This window comes from Salvelinus alpinus, chromosome 10, assembly GCF_045679555.1.
Source record: "Salvelinus alpinus chromosome 10, SLU_Salpinus.1, whole genome shotgun sequence".
NCBI classification, from domain to species: Eukaryota; Metazoa; Chordata; class Actinopteri; order Salmoniformes; family Salmonidae; genus Salvelinus; species Salvelinus alpinus.
In genome coordinates this window covers 66,650,715-66,661,942 of record NC_092095.1, presented here as the reverse complement: position 1 = coordinate 66,661,942, position 11,228 = coordinate 66,650,715, and the positions used below count along the sequence as shown (strand labels likewise).

Here is an 11,228-nt window from a genome sequence, read left to right as displayed (position 1 = left end):
AGTATTGTGATCCAGTGGAGGAGGTGCTGAGTGATCCAGTATTGTGATCCAGTGGAAGCAGTGCTGAGTGATCCAGTATTGTGATCCAGTGGAGGAGGTGCTGAGTGATCCAGTATTGTAATCCAGTATTGTGATCCAGTGGAAGTGGTGCTGATTGATCCAGTATTGTAATCCAGGTGATGACCTTATCTGCCACCATTCAATACACATTTCATCATAGCAACATGACAAACACATTTCCCTTCGGCATGATGATGAAACAGTGCCCTTACACACCAACTGTATTCATCATGCTTCACGGCAAGGTTTGGTGTACAGATCATTTCCCACATCCATAGACATTTCCAATTGGATGCATCCATTTATCCATTTGAAGGGATGAGAGTGGTGAGACAGCTATCCATTTATCCATTTGAAGGGATGAGGGTGGTGAGACAGCTAACCATTTGAAGGGATGAGGGTGGTGCGACAGCTATCCATTTGAAGGGATGAGGGTGGTGAGACAGCTAACCATTTATCCATTTGAAGGGATGAGGGTGGTGAGACAGCTAACCATTTGAAGGGATGAGGGTGGTGAGACAGCTATCCATTTGAAGGGATGAGGGTGGTGAGACAGCTATCCATTTATCCATTTGAAGGGATGAGGGTGGTGAGACAGCTAACCATTTGAAGGGATGAGGGTGGTGAGACAGCTATCCATTTGAAGGGATGAGGGTGGTGAGACAGCTAACCATTTGAAGGGATGAGGGTGGTGAGACAGCTATCCATTTGAAGGGATGAGGGTGGTGAGACAGCTATCCATTTGAAGGGATGAGGGTGGTGAGACAGCTAACCATTTGAAGGGATGAGGGTGGTGAGACAGCTATCCATTTGAAGGGATGAGGGTGGTGAGACAGCTATCCATTTGAAGGGATGAGGGTGGTGAGACAGCTATCCATTTGAAGGGATGAGGGTGGTGAGACAGCTATCCATTTGAAGGGCTGAGGGTGGTGAGACAGCTATCCATTTGAAGGGATGAGGGTGATGAGACAGCTATCCATTTGAAGGGATGAGGGTGGTGAGACAGCTATCCATTTGAAGGGATGAGGGTGGTGAGACAGCTATCCATTTGAAGGGATGAGGGTGGTGAGACAGCTATCCATTTGAAGGGATGAGGGTGGTGAGACAGCTATCCATTTGAAGGGATGAGGGTGGTGAGACAGCTATCCATTTGAAGGGATGAGGGTGGTGAGACAGCTATCCATTTGAAGGGATGAGGGTGGTGAGACAGTATTGCTGAGCCTTAGCTGAGTATCTGGGTTGTTCAAAATACATGTTTTTTCTCAAAATGGCTCCTTTTACGTCGACTCTGAATCGCCGCCATTGTCATTTTTGGGTGTCGGTGCAGGTAGTTACAGGATTATAAACCCCTTCAGACCCCTTCCCATTTGGCTCCCTATTCCCTACATAGTGCACTCCTTTCAACCAGGGCCCATTGGGCTCTAGTCAAAAGTAGTGCACTATATAGGGAATATGGTGCCATTTGAGACGTACCCAGGAGTCCTTGGGCTGCTCAGATGAAAGCAGTACCAGCCCCTCACTCTCTTTCCCTCTCTGTTAGTCCACACTGCGGGAGCACCTGACCATGAGGCTATTCTGATGCAGTGTGTCCAAACAGACAGGAGAAACAAGTTGGTGAGCAGGAGATGACAAACGTTCCCATACTGTCAGTGTCATTGAGCTCTGCATTTTCACCATCATAAAGTCGGTTTTTAGAGCTGGAAGGTGTCTTGGTCAGCATATTCCGGTACGGTATCCTTTGGGAACGGTTGACTTTGCTGTCTATATCGAATACAAACCAGCCACAATGTCTTATATTCTCCTCAGATCAAATGTGAAGTCTGTGGGTTTTTGTGATATACATGATCTGATACCGTAGGGTTTTACAGGAGACTTTGAACAGTGTTGTTTTAGAACAGATTCCACAAGTAGTGAATCTCCATACTGAACCTTAAGGCTGCTACAGCCCAGCTCCCTCATAAGACTCCAACTCCCAGCATTCCACATGGTCCAGTCTACTTCCTCGTCTTGAGATGAGTTGCTGTACTGCACAGTAGAGTAGAAAAACAACGTCATAAAACAGTCATATCAACTGAACAGTCACAATGATACGAAAGTGTTGTCCTATTGGTTGACAGGGACAGTTCAACCTCCGTCCACACTGGTGATTGAGAAGAACGTGCATGGTTCAGACCTTGAGAGGACACACCCAGTTCAAGGGTCTGCCCGGTCGTTAACACAGCTCCCCCTCACCGTAGCAGAGTACACACTCAACTGAGGAGAGGAGAGGAAATGGTGAAGGGTCTGGGGTGCAGGAGTGTTTCCAACTTCCCATAGAGAAGAGTTGGAGGGGGGGGGGGGTCCTGTCTCAACTGTGGTGCATATAGTTCCTGCAAGGTGAGTCGGGGTGGAAGGGGTGGTCGTATTTGCCCAGGGGTGCAGGGTAGTAGGTGGTGGTGTAAACGTTATTCTGGGGGAGGGAGGGGAGGGGCGAGAGGGACGAGGGGAAGAAGTTGCAGCTCTCGTCCGGGAGAAGATTGTTCTTGTTCAGCGTCTGTGGAAGACAGAAGGGAACAGAACAGGGGGTGTTCAGTAGGTGCAACATGGGAGAAAACGTTTCAAAAGGCAGGAGGAGCAACCTGATCTCATCCAATGAGAAAGCTCATTTTTGTTTCCAGTTCCACTTCCCTGCAATGCCCTACTGTACCACCCACTAACACTCAGGGAGAATCTCTCTCCTCGCCTCCTTCTCAAAACCCATTGGAGGAGAAGGTCAACGGGGCGGGACCTCTGGCTTTGGGCTTTGAGAAGGAGGCGAGGAGAGGACACAAGGAGTATGCAATTGAGATTCTCTCCCACAGTTACATCATACTGTATCTTCACACACAGACCCGATCAATCACACACAGATAGTATAATACATAAAACTGTATCAACAAGTAGACACGATCAATCACACACAGATGGACTAACGATCCCTTTCGGGGGTCTCAGACAGACAAACCATGGTGGTAATCGCTGGTAACCATGGAGAGAGGCAGACACAGGAAGGACATGAGGGAGTGTGTGTGTGTGTGTGTGTGTGTGTGTGTGTGTGTGTGTGTGTGTGTGTGTGTGTGTGTGTGTGTGTGTGTGTGTGTGTGTGTGTGTGTGTGAGAGGAGACAGCCAGAGAGCAGACGTTAGTTAATTAATTCAAGTAATGGCTCGATTAATCAAACACAGCTGTGTGAGTCTCGCCCTCCTTTCTGATAGGTTAACAGGCTAATGAACACATTAATAAAGAGTGGGAGGCAAACAGGTGGTACATCACTGGGACATCACAAGGGCAGGACTGACGGACGGACGGACACACACACAGCTACTGTCTCTCTGCCATTCTACCAAAGAGCAAAATAGGCAAAATAAGACAAGCAAGGACTACAATGACCTGACCATTTGAGGTCTGATATTTGGTATTTGAAGCAGACCTACGTTCAAATAGTATTTACTTTCTTTCAAATTCTTCATCTGTGCTTGATTGGGCTTGCCTGATGCAATGGAACCAATGGAAAAATTCCAAAAGTGCAAACCCCACCCATCTGGCACTCCAGGCAGACTTAATTAAAAGTATTTGAAAGAAAACCAATGTTATCTATCTGAACCTGCAGGTCTGACTCTGCCCTAACGGATTGTTCCATTCCCTGTGTGTAAGGGAGGGGGGTAGAAAGAGTGGAATACTCCACCTTGAACTCCATGGGGGTGTACTTCTCGTTCTTTGGCGTCGTGTTGCCCTTATAGCTGAGGTGGTTGGGCGTGGTGGGGTGGATGACGGCTGACTCCTGGGAGGGCTTGTGGAGTCGTTGGCAGTAGGCGTAGACCAGGACCGACAGCCCCACCGCCGCAAAGAAACACAACGCTCCCGTGGCCATCAGGTGGAACAGAGAGAAGGCTGGTAGGAGGAAAGAGACAGAGTTTGAATAATATTTACTCCATTAATTTTATATGTTCCAATATGTTTGCTTTGGCAATGTAGTCTTGTTCCCAAAAATTGCGAGTTCAAACCTGTTTTGAAGGCTAAGTGCAGCTAAGCTAGTGATCAGACCTGGGTTCAAATACTATTTAAAATCAGTTAAAATGCCTTATCTGTGCTTGATTGAGCTTGCCTGGCTAAATGGAACATTTCTAAAAGTGTGAACCCTGGTCATATATCACTGCAGCCAGGCTAGAGCGGAAGCTAAAAGTGTGAACCTGGTCATATATCACTGCAGCCAGGCTAGAGCGGAAGCTAAAAGTGTGAACCTGGTCATATATCACTGCAGCCAGGCTAGAGCGGAAGCTAAAAGTGTGAACCCTGGTCATATAGCACTGCAGCCAGGCTAGAGCGGAAGCTAAAAGTGTGAACCCTGGTCATATATCACTGCAGCCAGGCTAGAGCGGAAGCTAAAAGTGTGAACCCTGGTCATATATCACTGCAGCCAGGCTAGAGCGGAAGCTAAAAGTGTGAACCCTGGTCATATATCACTGCAGCCAGGCTAGAGCGGAAGCTAAAAGTGTGAACCCTGGTCATATATCACTGCAGCCAGGCTAGAGCGGAAGCTAAAAGTGTGAACCCTGGTCATATATCACTGCAGCCAGGCTAGAGCGGAAGCTAAAAGTGTGAACCCTGGTCATATAGCACTGCAGCCAGGCTAGAGCGGAAGCTAAAAGTGTGAACCCTGGTCATATATCACTGCAGCCAGGCTAGAGCGGAAGCTAAAAGTGTGAACCCTGGTCACATAGCACTGCAGCCAGGCTAGAGCGGAAGCTAAAAGTGTGAACCCTGGTCACATAGCACTGCAGCCAGGCTAGAGCGGAAGCTAAAAGTGTGAACCTGGTCACATAGCACTGCAGCCAGGCTAGAGCGGAAGCTAAAAGTGTGAACCTGGTCATATAGCACTGCAGCCAGGCTAGAGCGGAAGCTAAAAGTCTTGGAAAGATTACAAATAGTATTTGAACCCAGGTCTACTAGCAACATTGCAATAGCGCCATAATGTTTTTGTCATGAGAGGATCTGCTCAAAAGACCAAGAATCATACTGAAACTAAAGCCTTGTTCGCACGCCTTAAGACTAAAATTAGTTCTTCAAATCTGTTTTGGAATACTGACTGTCCAAACAGCAAGTTACAAGTGACCAAATCAGATTTGTGTGTGTTCAGACAGCAGTCATTTGCTGATGTTGCTATGCTAGTTGTCATAGTAACGACAGATGTGTGCGCAGTGGTGTAGGCTGATTGGTGGTGGTGCTCGTGCTTCCTATCACTCAGAAGTTATGTAGCAAGCTAAGGTGACAACAATGCCTCCATGTTTAGAATTTTCTAATTCATAGTGGAAGTACACTTTTTTTGAAACCTCAAAGTATAAGATGATCTAACTTTCAAAACTAGTCCTTTTCGGCTAGCCACAGCAGTCAGCTAGCTAGCCACAGCAGTCAGCAGGCTAGCCATAGCCGTCAGCTAGCTAGCCACAGCAGTCAGCTAGCTAGCCACAGCAGTCAGCTAGCTAGCCACAGCAGTCAGCAGGCTAGCCATAGCCGTCAGCTAGCTAGCCACAGCAGTCAGCTAGCCACAGCAGTCAGCAGGCTAGCCACAGCCGTCAGCTAGCTAGCCACAGCAGTCAGCTAGCTAGCTGTTTAGCTTTCTAGCACATTCAGTAATTTGTTTTTAAATTAACAAGCTAATTAGCTTCCACATGGTCTTGTCAAAACTGTCAACCCACTAGCTAGTAAGCAACAATATATACCAAATAAATAAAATTTGACCGTTCAGACAGAAGTTGCACAGGCAGGAATCAGATTTGTATCTGATTTCAAACCACCTACAAAGGTGGTTTGAAATATGGCTTGAAATATTTGATTCCATGTACTTTTTGGCTGTTCAGACTGCAGGAAAAATAACAGATTCGGACCAGATATGGAAAAAAATTGTATTTGAATCACTTCAAACTGCCAATGTGAACAAGGCTTTAAGGCTCTATTAAATCAGATCCGCTTTAGCCTACATCCACATGGCGGTTGATTTGGCAGTGTCAGAGTTGGAACCGCGTTAGAGCTATCAGATCCACAAGCGGCTCCTGGCATCATTCCTAAAGCAGACATTGCCATTGGCTGAACGGTGTCGCATTAAGAGAAATCCCATGCAGCCTTGTTTAGAAGTTTTAACACTGGAATGTGAGGTGTAATCTACACCTTGATCAGGCTGATAGAAATCCTCATTATTTTGTTTAATGATTTTTGATTTGAGCGCAATTATTTCTATATAGCCTACACTTTCTCATTCTGAACTTGTAATGCGAGTGGGAAGGGGTGTGGCTTCGTGACAATGATCAATAGCAGCTGCTCCCTGATTTGACAGCTCCAACACAGTTACACCTCCGACACCGCCAACATATCAGCTGTGGGTATTTGCTATCGCCGGTTAACGCTTGATCTGACTGAATCTAGGCCTAAAGCTTTTAGGAATGACAGCATTGTGTGTAATCAGGGTGGCGATGATTCATTTCTGATGCAACGGAAGTGGGAAGGGCGTAAGAGGAGAGGGGGAGGAAGGGGGTGACGAGATGCACGCTCCATGTCCTTGGGGTCCCTGTAACCCCCCACTGGGATGGGGGGGGATTCTCATAATTCACTTACCCCCACAGCGCTGATCGTTATCCTGTCCAGGCAGAACGACTGCAGAGAAAAATAGAGAGAAGAAGAGGAAAGAAATAGGGAGGAACCGAGAGAGAAACAGACTGTTACTGCAATGCACAATTCAACCAGCCAATAGAGTCAAAGCTCCCCACAATCACAGAGTACCACTTTCTGCAGCAAAACCAACCAAACACTGCCCATAAAGTGATGGTCAGCTGGCTATTTAGCAGTATGTTCAAAATGTTGGGGACTGACCTGGCACCTCGGGGGGCTGGCAGGGCCTGCTCGCGGTGGCATTGCCCTGACACAGGCTGGGGTCTGCCTCCCGTTCCCCACACTCCCTGCTGCGATGCTGCAGCCCCTCCTTGTCACACTCCCCCCACTCTGACCACACCAGCCAGCCACCTGGAGGAACAGCGGAGGAGAAGTGGAGGGGGTTGGAGGAGAGAGAGGAGAGGGTGGACGGAGAGAAGAGAGGATGATGAGTTGTTGTTCCACTATAAGTCAAAGCAAAGCCACAGTGAACTCAACATAGCAGCTACATAACCTTAACATGACTTATGCACCATCATTTCAATTAAATGAGTTACTTTGAATGGTCAACATTTTTAAAACAATATTTGAACGAATGCTGCAAATATGTGTACCTGTGCAGGCTATGATTGAATGTTGTGTATCTGTGTATGACTGAGTGCTGCATATCTGTCATCTGTGAATCTGTTCATTCTGCATACCTTCACAGGTGTGTGTGTTGCACAGGGCCTCTTCAGTGTGCAGGCCGATGCAGATGTCACCTCCGTTGGCGGGGGCAGGGTTGCTACAGGTACGGGTACGCTGGTAGTGCCCACCTCCACAGGTGGCAGAGCAGTGAGACCATGACGCCCAGCACGACCAGGTTCCTTTCACTGGACACACACACACACCAAATATAAAAAAATATAAAAGGTTAATATCCTGTAGCCCTTCACAGTCAGTTTACAGGTTGAAAAGGGCTGATTGGACACTGATAAGCACCTCCATTGGAACACAGTGGCTGTATAGTAACGTGTTATACAGCTCTGGCTCTGCGCTTCACAGGTCTGTAGGGGTTTTGAATGACAGACGTTCTGAACTTGTGCACCATGCGCAACAAGAAGTTGCCCCCCATCCCTCCAGATAATTAGGCAACTTTTTCACATTTGTTGTTGTCTGTGTGAGGAGAATGCTGTAAATTACGAGGACTCGATGTATTTTAAAAGAGGATACATTGAGAATTATAATAAATACCGCTTTGATGTCATACAAGCAAGCCAAACACCCGTGAGTCCAAATGCGCACTTCACATTTCCATATCATAAAACTCAGGTCATATAGTGTCAACGTTTATGATTACTATGTTGATGTACAGTTACAAGATGACATGGCGTTATACCCTGGGTTGTCCTGAACAGAATGAGCCTATGTTTGTTACATTGTGAGAATTTGCCGTGGACCACGCACCAGAATACATTCATGACCAGTGATGGAAAAAGTACCCAATTGTCATACTTGAGTAAAGTAACGATACCTTAAAAGAAAACGACTCAAGTAAAAGTGAAAGTCACCCACTAAAATACTTCTTGAGTAAAAGTCTAAAAGTATTTGGTCTTAAATGTACTTAAGTATCAAAAGTAAATCTAATCGCAAAAATATAATTACAGTTGAAGTCGGAAGTTTACATGCACTTAGGTTGGAGTCATTAAAACTCGTTTTTCAACCACTCCACAAATTTCTTGTTAACAAACTATAGTTTTGGCAAGTCGTTTAGGACAACTACTTTGTGCATGATACAAGTAATTCTTCCAACAATTGCTTACAGACAGATTATTTCACTTATAATTCACTGTATCACAATTCCAGTGGGTCAGAAGTTTACATACACTAAGTTGACTGTGCCTTTAAACAGCTTGGAAAATTCCTGAAAATGATGTCATGGCTTTAGAAGCTTCTGATTGGCTAATTGACATAATTTGAGTCAATTGGAGGTGTACCTGTGGATGTATTTCAAGGCCTACCTTCAAACTCAGTGCCTCTTCGCTTGACATCATGGGAAAATCAAAAGAAATCAGCCAATACCTCAGAACAAAAATTGTAGACTTCCACAAGTCTGGTTCATCCTTGTCTGGTTCATCCAAATGCCTGAAGGTACAAATCTGTACAAACAATAGTACGCAAGTATAAACACCATGGGACCATGCAGCCGTCATACCGCTCAGGAAGGAGACACGTTCTGTCTCCTAGAGATGAACGTACTTTTGTCCAAAAAGTGCAAATCAATCCCAGACGGGGACAAAGATCGTACTTTTTGGAGAAATGTCCTCTGGTCTGATGAAACAAAAATAGAACTGTTTGGGCATAATGACCATCATTATGTTTGGAGGAAAAAGGGGGAGGCTTGCAAGCCAAAGAACACCATCCCAACTGTGAAGCACAGGGGTGGCAGCATCATGTTGTGGGGTGCACAAAATAGATGGCACCATGAGGGAGGAAAATTATGTGGATATATTGAAGCAACATCTCAAGACATCAGTCAGGAAGTTAAAGCTTGGTCGCAAATGGGTCTTCCAAATTGACAATGACCCCAAGCATACTTCCAAAGTTGTGGCAAAATGGCTTAAGGACAACAAAGTCAAGGTATTGGAGTGGCCATCACAAAGCACTGACCTCAATCCTATAGAAAATTTGTGGGCAGAACTGAGAAAGTGTGTGCGAGTAAGGAGGCCTACAAACCTGACTCAGTTACCCCAGCTCTGTCAGGAGGAACGGGCCAAAATTCACCCAACTTACTTTGGGAAGCTTGTGGAAGGCTACCCATGATGAAATAAATAAAAGCTGAAATAAATCACTCTCTCTACTATTATTCTGACATTTCACATTCTTAAAATAAAGTGGTGATCCTAACTGACCTAAGACAGGGAATTTTTACTAGTATTAAATGTCAGGAATTGTGAAAATCTGAGTTTAAATGTATTTGGCTAAGGTGTATGTAAACTTCCGACTTCAACTGTAGGTATCAAAAGTAAAAGTATAAATAATTTAAAATTGCTAATATTAAGCAAACCTTGACGGCGTGATTTTCTTGTTTTTTACATTTACGGATAGCTAGGGGCACACTTCAACACTCAGACATAATTTACAAACTAAGCATTTGTGTTTAGTGAGTCTGCCAGATCAGAGGCAGTGGGGATGACCAGGGATGTTCTCTTGATAAGTGCATGAATTAGACAATTTTCCTGTCCTGCAAAGCATTCAAAATGTAACTAGTAATTTTGGGTGTCAGGGAAAATGTATGGAGTAAAAGTACATTATTTTCTTGTGGAATGTATTGGAGTAAAAGTAAAAGTTGTCAAATATAAATAGTAAAGTACAGACACCACAAAAACGACTTAAGTAGTACTTGAAAGTATTCTTACTTAAGTAACACCACTGTTCATGACTCCATTCTATGCGCACCAAAATGATGATCTGCTTCTCTGAATTGCCTTGTGAAAACCTAACGTATTTTATAATTTAGCAAGTCATGTTGGCAGTAGAACAAGCTTTCAAATGATGCCCATCTGACCCAGATTGTGAATTATAATGGACTGTTTTTGGAATGCGAAAACAACAACAGTAATAGTGTGAAGGCGGGGATGCAGGTTGTGTTCCAAACAAAACAACAACAGTAATTGTGTGAAGGCGGGGATGCAGGTTGTGTTCCAAACAAAACAACAACAGTAATTGTGTGAAGGCGGGGATGCAGGTTGTGTTCCAAACAAAACAACAACAGTAATTGTGTGAAGGCAGGGATGCAGGTTGTGTTCCAAACAAAACAACAACAGTAGTTGTGTGAAGGCGGGGATGCAGGTTGTGTTCCAAACAAAACAACAACAGTAATAGTGTGAAGGCGGGGATGCAGGTTGTGTTCCAAACAAAACAACAACAGTAATTGTGTGAAGGCGGGGATGCAGGTTGTGTTCCAAACAAAACAACAACAGTAATAGTGTGAAGGCGGGGATGCAGGTTGTGTTCCAAACAAAACAACAACAGTAATTGTGTGAAGTGCGGGGATGCAGGGTTGTGTTCCAAACAAAACAACAACAGTAATAGTGTGAAGGCGGGGATGCAGGTTGTGTTCCAAACAAAACAACAACAGTAATTGTGTGAAGGCGGGGATGCAGGTTGTGTTCCAAACAAAACAACAACAGTAATTGTGTGAAGGCGGGGATGCAGGGTTGTGTTCCAAACAAAACAACTACAGTAATTGTGTGAAGGCGGAGATGCAGGGTTGTGTTCCAAACAAAACAACAACAGTAGTTGTGTGAAGGCGGGGATGCAGGTTGTGTTCCAAACAAAACAACAACAGTAATTGTGTGAAGGCGGGGATGCAGGTTGTGTTCCAAACAAAACAACAACAGTAATTGTGTGAAGGCAGGGATGCAGGTTGTGTTCCAAACAAAACAACAACAGTAGTTGTGTGAAGGCGGGGATGCAGGTTGTGTTCCAAACAAAACAACAACAGTAATTGTGTGAAGGCGGGGATGC

The 11,228-nt window shown here is 45.1% G+C and overlaps 1 protein-coding gene across 1 annotated transcript in view; it reads right to left on the bottom strand.

The window, feature by feature from the left end:
- Nucleotides 1-1,142: 1,142 nt before the first annotated feature.
- Nucleotides 1,143-11,228, bottom strand: part of LOC139532665 (semaphorin-5B-like) — a 69,691-nt gene continuing 59,605 nt past the window's right edge. Inside the window, exons 17-21 of the mRNA XM_071330569.1 lie at nt 7,421-7,591; nt 6,942-7,091; nt 6,687-6,725; nt 3,763-3,968; nt 1,143-2,593 (exon numbers count right to left, since the gene is read on the bottom strand). Coding sequence (XP_071186670.1) covers nt 2,408-2,593; nt 3,763-3,968; nt 6,687-6,725; nt 6,942-7,091; nt 7,421-7,591 — 752 coding nt within the window. The 3' untranslated portion in view covers nt 1,143-2,407. The remainder of the gene's footprint in view (nt 2,594-3,762; nt 3,969-6,686; nt 6,726-6,941; nt 7,092-7,420; nt 7,592-11,228) is intronic.